The 13,008-nt window shown below is 45.8% G+C and overlaps 1 protein-coding gene across 2 annotated transcripts in view; it reads right to left on the bottom strand.

Moving 5' to 3' along the window:
• Positions 1-1,580: 1,580 nt before the first annotated feature.
• The window catches only part of GID4 (GID complex subunit 4 homolog), a 33,227-nt gene continuing 21,799 nt past the window's right edge, over positions 1,581-13,008 (bottom strand). The window contains exons 5-7 of one of the 2 annotated variants that reach the window (XM_050763449.1): positions 11,718-11,848; positions 8,642-8,739; positions 7,956-8,099 (exon numbers count right to left, since the gene is read on the bottom strand). In XM_050763449.1, coding sequence (XP_050619406.1) covers positions 8,658-8,739; positions 11,718-11,848 — 213 coding nt within the window. In that variant the 3' untranslated portion in view covers positions 7,956-8,099; positions 8,642-8,657. Of the gene's footprint in view, positions 8,100-8,641; positions 8,740-11,717; positions 11,849-13,008 lie in introns of both variants that reach the window. The other variant, XM_050763451.1, reaches the window with a different exon arrangement.

Genomic DNA, 13,008 nt, shown 5'->3' on the forward strand with positions numbered 1-13,008 from the left:
AGCCAGGATGGTCTCGATCTCCTGACCTCGTGATCTACCCGCCTTGGCCTCCCAAAGTGCTGGGATTACAGGCGTGAGCCACTGCGCCCGGCCTTGAATAGACATTTCTCCAAAGAAGATATACAAATGTTGAATAAACACTTGAGATGATTTCTCACCATCACTAATCATTAGGAAAATGCAAATCAACATAGTGAGACTCCATCTCTACAAATATTTTGGAAAAAAAAAAAAAGCTGGGTGTGGTGGCATGCATCTGTAGTCACAGCTACTTGGGAGGCTGAGGCAGGAGAATCGCTTGAGCCCAGGAGGTCAAGGCTGCAGTGAGTCATGATTATGGAGTGCAGAAATGCCACTGCATGACCGGGCGCGGTGGCTCATGCCTGTAATCCTAGCATTTTGGGAGGCCGAGGCAGGCGAATCACCTGAGGTCAGGAGTTCAAGACCAGCCTGGCCAACATAGTGAAACCCCATCTCTACTAAAAATACAAAAATTAGCCAGGAGTGGTGGCGGGCACCTCTAATCCCAGCTACTTGGGAAGTTGAGGCAGAAGAATAGCTTGAACCTGGGAGGCGGAGGTTGCAGTGAGCCAAGATCGTGCCATTGCACTCCAGCCTGGGCAACAAGAGGAAAACTCCGTCTCAAAAAAAGAAAAGAAAAGCCACTGCACTCCAGCCTAGGTGACAGAATGAGACCCTGTTTCAGAACAACAACAACAATTACAGTGACATGTCACTTCACACCCATTAGTATGGCCATTATAAAAATTTTAAAAAGGAAAATGGGTGTTGGAAAGGATGTGGAGAAAATGGAATCCTTGTGTACTGCTGGAGAGAATGTAAAATGGTGCAGCCACTATGAGAAACAGTTTGGTGTTCCTCAAGAAGTTAAGCATAGAATTATATGATCCAGCAATTCCACTCCTAGTTACGAACTCAAAATACTTGAAAGCAGGTACTCAAACAGATACTTGTATACCAGTGTTCATAATAGCACAATGCATAATAGTTAACAGGTAGAAACAGCCCAAATGTTCAATAGATGAATGGATAAAATGTGTTATATACATACAGTGGAGTATCAGCCATAGCATAGAAGGAAATTCTGATACATTCTACAAGTGAAAAAAAAACCAGTCACGCAAAGATAAATACTGCATGATTTCATTTCTATGAGGTATCTAGACAAATTCGTGGGGACAGAAAATAGAATGGTGGTTATCAGGGCTAGGGGGAGGAATGGGGATTTAGATAAAGTTTACTGAGTCCAGAATTTGTTTGGGATGATGAAAAACTTCTGGAAACAGTGGTGATAGGAACACAATGTGAATGTACTTAATACCACTGAACTATACACTTAAGCGTGGTTAAAGTGGTAAATTTTATGTAATATATATTTTACCACAATAAACAAAGCCTCATTACATATAATTTGCAGCAAACCCCTCCCCCTGCAGACAAAACCAAACCAACAACCCATTTCTAGCCCACTTCCCCGATAGCTACTTCCTATTTATTTCCTTTCCTTATGCAGCAGAACTCTGCAAGCTACTCACCAAGCTAAAATAAGCGAGAGAGACTGACACTCCAAAACAAAGAGTTTATTTGAGAATAGCAAGGGGTTGCAATCTGGGGTATATGGTTGGGAAAAGGGGAATGAAGCTTTTAGAGGTAAAAAGGAGAAGTCCGTGTAAGCTGTTTTGAGACAGACAACATTGGTCACAGGGGCTTCTCACAGGCTCCAGTTCCCACCTCCCTTGCAGTGTGGTGACTGTGTGAATGGCTCAAAGCCACATTTAGTCCACCAACACCACAAGCCTGAAAGCCTTTCTCTCATTTCAGGGCGGGAGGCTCACTTAGTTAAGCTCAAAGCTTCCTGTGCATTGGAGTCACCCGGGGAGCTTTAAAAACATGGACAGGTTGTGAGGACTGGTCTGGGTGCTGCCTGACATTAAATCAGCTCCCATGTGCTTCTAAAATGCAGCCGGGTTTCAGAAGCACTGCTCCAGGTCAAGCCAGTGAGAAGGCATGGAGATGGAGGGGCTGTGAAGCCATTATAGAGAAAAACCATGACTAATGCATTGAAAAATGAAGTGAGCTAAAAAATCAGAAGGAAAAAAATGGCGAAAATAAACTTGAATGCAGCATATGTTTCTCTACAAATGAAAAACCTTACATGTTTTCCCTATGTACAAATAGGGAGTTTCAATCTTTCGATGTTCTGGAAGAAAAATCTGGAGGGAAAAGCTGTTCAACTGCAATCCAACTTTGAGGCCTTTTTTTTTTTTTTTAAATATATCAAAGCCGACTGCCTATTTCATTACTGAGCAATTTTAATGCTTCCCTTCCCAGGTGCAGTTCAGATGTGTGGAGACAGCATTCTTTTTTTTTTTTTGAGACTCACTCTGTCTCCCAGTCTTGCTCTGTCACCCAGGCTGGAGTGCAGTGGCGCCATCTTGGCTCACTGCAAGCTCTGCCTCCCGGGTTCACCCCATTCTCCTGCCTCAGCCTCCTGAGTAGCTGGGACTACAGGCGCCCGCCACTGCGCCTGGCTGATTTTTTGTATTTTTAGTACAGATGGGGTTTCACCATGTTAGACAGGATGGTCTCGATCTCCTGACCTCGTGATCCGCCCGCCTCAGCCTCCCAAAGTGCTAGGGTTACAGGCGTGAGCTACTGCACCCGGCCAACAGCATTCTTACAGTTTTCCTTTTGTCCTGTTTTGCAATTGGTTTCACACTTAAAATTTACACAATTTCTACTATTTCTACAGTTCCAATAGATGGCCTAAAAACAAAGCTAAGTAAAGGTTATAAATCGGGGATCTAAGAATTGAGAAATGAGAGTTTTGCTATCGCTGTTGTAGACATGTTTTACTCCTGCATCATCCTCAATATCTACAATGGTGCATTTGCATGCAGCAAGGCTCAGTAGATACTTTTTATATTTATTTTTTTGAGATGCACTCTCATTCTGCCACCCAGGCTGGAGTGCAGTGGCGCGACCTTGGCTCACTGCAACCTCTGCCTCCCGGGTTCAAGCGATTCTCCTGCCTCAGCTTCCTGGTAGCTGGAATCACAGGCACCCGCCACCAGGCCCGGCTAGTTTTTGTGTTTTTAGTAGAGATGGGTGTTTCACCATGTTGGCTAAGCTGGTCTCGAACTCCTGACCTCAAGTGATCCTCCCGCCTCAGGCTCCCAAAGTGCCAGGATTACTGGCGTGAGCCACCACACCCTGGCCCAGTAGATACTTTTAATATTATTATTAAGCAAGAATAACATTTTACATGTTATTCAATTTACAATTATTCAATTTACAATGTGCTTTCAGGAGCATCTTCTAGAATCCTCAACAGTTCTTTGGTCCAGATAGAGGCTTTCCACTTTTTGGGTGAGGGAAGTTGGGCTCAGGGAGGTTAGCTGATGCACCCTGAGGGCAGATTAGGACCTAAGGTTGATAGGTGGAACCCAGGCCTCCCATGACTTTTCCATTCAACAAAACAGCCAATAAATGGTGTCTTGGCGGGGTGTGGTGGCTCATGCCTGTAATCCCAGCACTTTGGGAAGCTGAGATGGGTAGATCGCTTGAGCCCAGGAGGTCAAGACCAGCCTGGACAACATAGGGAGACCCCCATCTTTACAGAAATAATAATAATAAAAAAAATTAGCTGGGCGTGGTCGCATGCCTGTGGTGCCAGCTACTTGGGAGGCTGATGCAAGAGGATCGCCTGAGCCTGGGAGGCTGCAGTAAGCTGTGATAGTGCCACTGCACTCCAGCCTGGTGATTGAGACCTTGCCTCAAAAGATAAAAAGAAACAGTGTCTTAAATCCTGAGTCTAGCACTGTGAACAGTCTATTCCTTTATTGACACCACATCTCATGGGAGAAAAAAGCTTATTATTGTTTAGACAATGAAATCAGAAAATACACACAACAGGGGAGCTTTGCCCTGCCACTGATGTAAATTCGCTTAGCATCTCAACTTGCTTAAAATTTAGACCTCAATACTTTATACGTTTCCTCAAAACCTCACTGATGTTTCCAGCCGTGTTCCTGCAAGCCTCCTAGGGAGGTGGGACCTGAAACGTAACAGAATGGTTGGTCAGAATAAACTGTAATGGCTGATTTAGGGATCCTGCTGTTTGGGGGCCCAAGTGCTTGTGCTTTGAGACTTAGGCATCTCCTCTGAGGACCACAGTCACAGTGTCGAGGGCACCCCAACCGCACTGCCTGTACCCACACCAGACCGCAAAGCAGGCTTTGGACAGATACCTCTGCCTGCATCTTTTCTCTGTGTTAAATAGAAATATAAACCCTTCACATATGCCAAACAAACAAACAAACAAAAAGCTTCCACATTTCTGAAGAAATACAGAAATTAATAAAATGGAGCTCAAATAGAAGTGCTGAGCAGCTGAAAACATTCAGAATGAAAAAGGAGCAACCAGACCACTGCAACAGCTGCCCAGAGTGGCCCTCGGCCTGCCCCGGCACACAGAAGTCTCCGGCTGGCCCTAGAGAGCTCCACAGCCACAGGCCCAGGGAGGACTGGTTTCCTCTAATGGAGCTGCTTTGGTTTACAAATAGGACAAACTCACTGCTTAAATACCTTTATTATTTTTTAAAAATTATTTGGACATTGATAGCTCTGCAAAATACTTCTCCCATCCCAAACCCTCAAACTCTTTCCACATGTCCTCCATAAAGAAACAAAATATTTATACTTTGTGCCCATTCAAGTCTAATTTTTAAAAACATTTAAGATTCAAAATCAAATATTATTTTTCTTTCCCACAACTTGTTAGTAATTTTAAACCACAATGAAACACAGTTAATGGCATTTCTTTTTAAAAATTAGCTTATCAGACTATCTTATGAGAAAAAAAATCAATTCAAGGCCTTAGTGAGAATATTATATTCTCTGTTTCTGAAAGCAAAAGACATTGAAAAACCCCTCTGCTCCTCTGGAGTTTGTGATTTCAACATAACCAACAAAACCAGCACACAGATTGACTTCCTACTTAACGGTAGGCATTGCTTCGTTACTTTGGGACTGCAGCTGAAACGCTATCTAAACTTGAAAAGGGTGGGTGGGTGGAAGTCCAGCACAGAAGAGGGTCGAGGCTGGGGACAGCAGAATGGAAGCTTTCTGAGCAGTGGATTAAGAACAGCCAAACCCCTAGGATCCCACCTCATGGCAGGCTTGTTTGGGGTGGAAGACAGTAGAATATCTGCAATCTGCACTAATTTCTTAAGGATGGATACAAGTGTCAACCAAAAATATTGCACATAGTTTCAGAGGCATGTAAACCACTGAGAAGGTTCAGGAAAGCATAACTACAGATGAAGACAATTCCCCAAAGTTCCTTCAGGAACAGAGAGAAAGAAGTTGATGTTGGTAACTCAGGGGTTACTAAGAGGAGGTGGAAAAATCCTTAATCCCTTTCCTATCCTAAGTGGGCAGACTTTTAAGCGAACAAATCTTCTCATAGATGTGTCTGAAGGATCTAGTAAAGGTATCACTTCTTCATTTTTCCCAGTACAATGGGTGCAGTTCATTACCTGGGTAAAGAAGGAAAGAAGAAATCCTGCAATAGGACCTGGCTTGTTTGTCTAGAACACAGCAGTGTTTGCAAATGGCCCTTCCTGCCCACTCAAACCACTACTTGGAGCCATAGCATGAGCCCCAGACGAGCTCCAGGGATGATCTCCGGACCCAGCGCCCCAAGGGGAGGCCTATATCCCTCATAGGCCTGGAAAAATGCAGAAGGTATGGACTCACATGCCATGAGGGGAGAGCTGAAAAGAGTGGAATGGCACGAATGGCAGGAAGGAGAGCACAGCCCCACGGGCTCCTTCACTTGTCCATCAGCTCAACAAGGCCACAGTGAGCATCTCCTCACGAGAGCAGCTGGGCTTGACCAGAGCCAGCCCTTCTGATGCCCTGTTGAATTTCAGGATTGAGGAGACTGTTCTGACTCATCTCTGGGAATGAATTATTTTTCCCTTTAAGTCATTGGGCCAACTTTTTAGGGTTCCAAAGCCCTGACCTTACTGAATGGGTGGGCTGCCCGTCTGTACACAGTCCTGGGATAACAGATTTTAGATACCACAAGTGCCCACTGGCTACTTTCCCAAATACCTCTGCCTTAAGGCTTCCCCTAACATTCAATCTCAGTAACATACAGTACATATGTCAATAAAATGAAAGTCACTTCTTTTTTTTTTTTTTTTTTTTTTTGAGACGGAGTCTCGCTCTGTCGCCCAGACTGGAGTGCAGTGGCGCGATCTCCACTCACTGCAAGCTCCGCCTTCCCGGGTTCCCGCCATTCTCCTGCCTCAGCCTCCCGAGTAGCTGGGACTACAGGCGCCCGCCACCGCGCCCGGCTAATTTTTGTATTTTTAGTAGAGACGGGGTTTCACCGTGTTAGTCAGGATGGTCTCGATCTCCTGACCTCGTGATCCGCCCGTCTCGGCCTCCCAAAGTGCTGGGATTACAGGCGTGAGCCACCGAGCCCGGCCGAAAGTCACTTCTTTAGAAAAGGTTTCCCACTGCTCATCTCATCTCACTGAAGGGCTTCACGTTCTCTTATGCTGCCTGCCCGTGGATAGGTAGCCTCCAGGTTGCTTTGCTCCTGGGGGTTATGATGCAATCTTGTTTTTAAAGCTTTTCCTCTTGTATTCAGAGTAAGTCTTGTAAACCACCAGAAAATGCCAATTCCCCAAAGCCCTACCCATGTTTGCGGGCTACAACTGATGCCAACCTATTAAGCTTTTTAAACATTTAAAAAAACAAAACAACACACACACACACACACACACACACACTTTGGCACGTGAGCCTCGAGTTATTTGAGCATGTTCACGTTTCCCACCCCTTCCCCTGTCCCAACATTTCAGAGTCACTGTTTTCGGAGAACGACGACCCCTTCTGCCTCATGGAAGGCTGCCGCCAAGCACTGCTGTTTTGAGTAGCAAAAGGAGGAGGCACAAATGCTAACCTGCCCCCAAAAACAGTTCTTGTGTTGAGCACTATAATTTAGGCAATGCTGCAAAACTTTTGTACCAGGATGACTAGTTTCAAAACTGCTGGTTGATTAAATATACATATACATATAGATATCAATATAAAAATTACTAAGTCAACATTTGCTGTTTTCAATGTGAAAACGATAAAATGTAATTCTGAATAATTGTGCATTTGCCACAGGGTCCTCGTTAAAGGGACCATAAAAATAATTTTGTAATAAAAAAACTCTTATTTTTAAGTTTAGTATTGCCCTCAAGTTCAAAAGTTTGGAGCAAATGTACTGAGTAAGCAGGACTGGAATCTGTTCCTGCCAGGGATCTGGAAGCCTTAAATTTAGTGATCCCTGATGGCAGGCCCAGGGAACCTGACAGCCACTCACTAGTTTTGCACTGTTAACAATATAGGGCTCAGCAGCGCGCACTGACCCATGACACAATCAGCACTGAAGACTGAGGCAGCCCGGCAGGGACCGGAGCCTCCGCCTCTCGTGTTGTTGGTGGCTGATGCTGCTGCAGCTGGCCAACTCCCTGCACAGAGCTCTGGGGGGCACAGAGGTGCTGGGGCTCTGCCTTCTCTTGAGCTACCAGACAAAGCAACTGGCGGGGGGTAGGGGTCTAGGGCCTGGGGATCACTGAGCACCAAGGCTGAGGGTGATCCGGGAGCAGACCTTCTACTCAGCTGGAGGCGGGACGGAGGAAGGAATGGGCATTTCAGTGATGTAGAAGTTAGCTGTGCAGGAAGGAAAAGTGCGTTTAAGGTAGCTTAAAAACAGGTGAAGACCAAACTGCCACTGAGGGGAGGAAGAACGAAGACCGCTCCCTCCACCTGCCCCACGGGCCAGCCATGCTCCTTGGATTCTGTGGGTTAACATTCATGCTTTGTGATGCGAGTCTGCTCGTGAAGAAACAGGAACACACTTCTCCTGGTTCTGGCAGGTACACAATTTTCTCGGCAAAGTTCTTTTTTGCCAAGTTCAGTTTTATTTGGTTGCTGTTCTGAACCGTTGTCACCGGAATTCATAGATGGGTGCACTGTGTTCAGGAACATGGGTTAGATTGAGGGACTGATACCTGCAAGGGGGAGCAGACAGAAACGGGAGGTAGTCATCTAATGCACCCTGAGCAAAGGACATTAGTAACCCCTCAAAAACCAGAGCACCCGACAAGTCACATACTTGGACTGAAATGCACATTCATTTTCTATTTCTCAAGTTGAACCTAGATTGATTTCATTCATTCTTTCTTTTTTGGTTAATCCTCCTGAACCATGCACAAGATGAAATTTTTTTTCATTCTGTTCTAATCATGAAGTTAACTATGGTATGTCTAAAAGGAGACCTCAATAAGCTCTGGGAGAAGATATAGACCCACGCCCCAGCCCTAACCTCACTGGCTGCTCTGCCCTCTCCTGCTGTAGCACGTAATGCCAGGCTGTCATATCCTAAGAACTTTACAGCTAGCACAGGCATAAACCAATTCTCATGGTATCTAAAGAGAGTGTAGAAAAATTAATTTCACTACTGCCTTAAACTGTATTTTACCTTTCATTCAAATTTTCTCACTTTCCTAGGTACAGTATTAAGCTTGGAAAAGCCAGGCGTGGTGGTACGCACCTGTAGTCCTGGCTACTCAGGAGGCTGAGGCAGGAGAATCGCTTGAACCTGGGAGGCAGAGGTTGCAGTGGGCCGAGATTGCACTACTGCACTCCAACCTGGATGACAGAGCGAGACTTCATCTCAAAAAAAAAAATGGCTGGGCACAGTGGCTCATGCCTGTAATCCCAGCACTTTGGGAGGCTGAGGCAGGTGGATCACAAGGTAAAGAGATCAAGACCATCCTGGTGGTCTTTCAAGCTTGGGAGGTGTCTACCTCCCCTGTTGGCAGGTGCTCCAGGGAGTCATGTAGAGGGAGGAGAAAGAGAGGCAGACAATCTGCACGCTGGGATGACAACCTCGGGCACATTTAGAGTCAATGTCTGGCATGTTGGCTCTCCCCTACTTGTTTCACATAGGAGTGTGGAATAACGTAGGAAAAGGGGGTTTACTTCTTTTTTTTTTTTTTTTTTTTTTTTTTTGAGACAGAGTCTCGCTCTGCCGCCCAGGCTGGAGTGCAGTGGCGTGATCTTGGCTCACTGCAAGCTCCACCTCCCGGGTTCACGCCATTCTCCTGCCTCAGCCTCCCGAGTAGCTGGGACTACAGGCGCCTGCCACCTCGCCCGGCTAGTTTTTTTGTATTTTTTAGTAGAGACGGGGTTTCACTGTGTCAGCCAGGATGGTCTCGATCTCCTGACCTCGTGATCCGCCCGTCTCGACCTCCCAAAGTGCTGGGATTACAGGCTTGAGCCACCGTGCCCGGCCCAAGGGGGTTTACTTCTTACCAAAAACAAATTATCAGGAAAAAAAATGCATTAGCCATCAAGAATATGCAAATTAGAACTACACTCGAATACTGCTTCACATCCACTAGGGTAGCTATAATTATAGAGACATGATAACAAGTGCCAGGGAGGATGTGGAGAAACTGGAACCCTCATACACGCTGGTAGGAATGCAAAATGGTGCAGCTGCTGTGGGAAACAGCTTGGCAGTTCCTCATAAAGTTATATATAGCAATACCGTATGACCTAGCAATTTCACTCCTAGGTATATGTCCAAAGGAATTGAAAGCAGGAACTCAGATATACCCATGTTCACAGCAGCATTATTCACAATCGCTAAAAAATGGAAGCAATCTAAGTGTCCACTAAATAATGAATGGATAAATAAAATGTTGTATATACCGGCTAGGCGCAATGGCTCACACCTATAATCCCAGCACTTTGGCATTTGCTTTGCTTTGCATTTGCATAATGTTTCGAAGGTTCATCCATGTTGTACCATGTATCAGAACTTCTTTTTTATTGTCAATTAATCTTCTATTGTAGGTATATACAACAGAGTCTGGCTCTGTCGCCCAGGCTGGAGTGCAGCGGCACGATCTCAGCTCACTGCAACCTCTGCCTCCCAGGTTCAAGCGATTCTCCTGCCTCATCCTCTCAGGTAGCTAGGACTACAGGCGTGTGCCACCATGCCAAGCTAATTTTTGTATTTTTGGTAGAGATGGGATTTTGGTAGAGATGGGGTTTCACCATGTTGGCCAAGCTGGTCTCGAATGTCTGACCTCAAGTGATCTGCCCGCCTCAGCCTCCCAAAATGCTGGAATTAAAGGCATGAATCACCAAGCCTGGCTGACTTGTACACTTTAAATGAGTCATGTATGGTATTCAAATAATATCTCAGTAAAGCTATTATTTTATTTTATTTTATTTTATTTGAGATGGAATCTCACTCTGTTGCCAGATTGGAGTGCAGTGGCGCGATCTCGGCTCACTGCAACCTCCACCTCCCGGGTTCAAGTGATTCTCCTGCCTCAGCCTCCCGAGTAGCTGGGACTACAGGCATGTGCCACCACGCCCAGCTAATTTTTGTATTTTTAGTAGAGATGGGGTTTCACCGTGTTGGCCAGGATGGTCTTGATCTCTTTATCTTGTGATCCACCTGCCTCAGCCTCCCAAAGTGCTGGGATTACAGGCATGAGCCACTGTGCCCAGCCATTTTTTTTTTTGAGATGAAGTCTCGCTCTGTCATCCAGGTTGGAGTGTAGTAGTGCAATCTCGGCCCACTGCAACCTCTGCCTCCCAGGTTCAAGCGATTCTCCTGCCTCAGTAGCCAGGACTACAGGTGCGTACCACCACGCCTGGCTAATTTTTGCATTTTTAGTAGAGATGGGGTTTCACCATATTGGCCAGGCTGGTGTCGAACTCCTGACCTCGTGATCTGTCCACCTCGGCCTCCCAAAGTGCTGGGATTACAGGCGTCTGTGCCTGGACCAAAGCTGTTATTTTTAAAAAGGATTATAAAAAGTTTTACAAACTCGCATGAAAACAATTACTGAAAGCCTAAAAATTGTGGCTACAGGGCTGGCATTTACTTGCAGATATAATTTCGTTACCACTGAACAAGGAATCTAGGGTAGGATCACTTCACATACAACAAAGTGTGAAATACTGGAAAGGAAAGAGAGAATTTTTACCTTCAGAGAGGAAATCAGGCATTTTATCATATGGTTTGCCCTCCGGGGACAGCAAGGTGCTTAAAAAGCAGCAAGGAGGCAGGAGAATCCCCCAAAAGGTGGCAAAAGTTAGCATTTAGGCAGAGTTCAGTCCTTTACCATTGGTAACACACTGACTGTCCACTCACAAGCCCCCAGGTCACGAGCCTTAAATCAAGTGCATGTCGGACCAACTCTAAGGAATGCAGCCACAAAATTTAAAAAGCTGCTGACAGCAAAATTCACACTGTCCACTACTGGATCAATTCACATTTTAGTTACTAATTCAATTTGCAAAGATTACATAAAAACCAGCAAGATTGAGATAAACATTGCCAAAAATACAGTATTGCTTAAAAGTGCTTAGAAATGAGTTCTTTCACCTATACTTCATTTTCATCTCATTTACTCTGCTGTGTGGATAGGGATAAGGCCTTATTGTGAGCAACTGAGATCACTGAAATAAGCTCCCAGCATTTAAATAAAGCACAGAATCTATACAGAGACAGGCTAAGATATTGCTTTTGGGTTCGATGAGCCAAGGGAGAGCCAGCCGGGCAGGAAACCCTCCCCGTGGCCTCTGTCTTTGGGGGTCCTCACCATTCTGAACTCCTATGGTAGTAGTAGCCCTCTATGGAGGCTGCTGACTTCTGAAAGCAGATGTAGTAGAACCCGGCAAAAGAAGCACCACTGATGTCTTTGATCGTGTGATCTGGGACCAGAAACTGTTCCTGCACACAGATGAAGAGGGTCAGTAACAGACAGCATTCTCTGACCACCCACGGGGCCTCCCTGTTAAGCATCGGGGGTTCTAAGGACCACTCCAGAAAAATACAGGATCTCACAGTCTAACCCAGACTTGCTGGGTGATGGTGGGCCCGTGGGGTCTCAGCCTGACTTCTGAAAAGCGTCCATGTGCTCCTGGAGTATTCTATATACTAAAGCAACAAACTGTGTCTTCAACTCACTAGGATCAGCAATTCAGAGAAGGTATCATGGCCGAAACATCTAATACATAAATCAGTACCTACTCACCTGCCTCTCTATCTTTCAGAGACCACAGACAACCAACCTGGGAAGAGCTAGGTTTCTGCTCCAGTTCCCAGAACTGTCACCAGATGCTTGATAACATCTAGAACAGTGAGTCACTTCTGTAGGTCTGTGGACCTTTCTGAGTACAGAGCAGTTGCCAGTAGCCCCTGTGACACCCCCTCTAAGAGCTTGACACCTTGTCAAAAGCAGTCAGAACGGTACTGTTCTTGACCAGGCACCTTAGGAGAGACACCTCTGCAGGAGCTGAAAGCTGGAAACCCAGGTCCTGGCAACTACTTTCCCAGAGAGATGAGGTCAGAAGCTCCAGGGCCTCAGGTGGTCTACTAAAGGACCACAGATGAGCCACCCTGGGACATTCTTTGGAGGCAAAACAACTCCATTGCTTTTTAAACAAATTTAAGACACTCTCCCATTCCTTATTCAACTTCTAAAATTGTGGCTTTTAAATTAGTTTTAAAATTCAGGTCGGGTGCAGTGGCTCAAGCCTGTAATCCCAGCACTTTGGGAGGCTGAGGTGGGTGGATCACCTGAGGTCAGGATTTCGAGACCAGCTTGGCCAACAGGGCAAAAACCCATCTCTACTAAAAATACAAAAAATCAGCAGGGCATGGTGGTGGGCACCTGTAATCCCAGCTACTTGGGAGGCTGAGGCAGGAGAATTGCTTGAACGCAGGATCTTGTGACCTTGTGATCTGGCTGCCTTGGCCTCCCAAAGTGCTGGGATTACAGGCGTGAGCCACCGTGCCCAGTGATTCCCCCTTTTTTTTTTTTGAGATGGAGTCTTGCTGTGTCACCAGGCTGGAGTGTAGTGGTGCGATCCTAGCTCACTGCAACCTCT

Source organism: Macaca thibetana, chromosome 16 (genome assembly GCF_024542745.1).
Source record: "Macaca thibetana thibetana isolate TM-01 chromosome 16, ASM2454274v1, whole genome shotgun sequence".
In the NCBI taxonomy this organism is placed as follows: Eukaryota; Metazoa; Chordata; class Mammalia; order Primates; family Cercopithecidae; genus Macaca; species Macaca thibetana.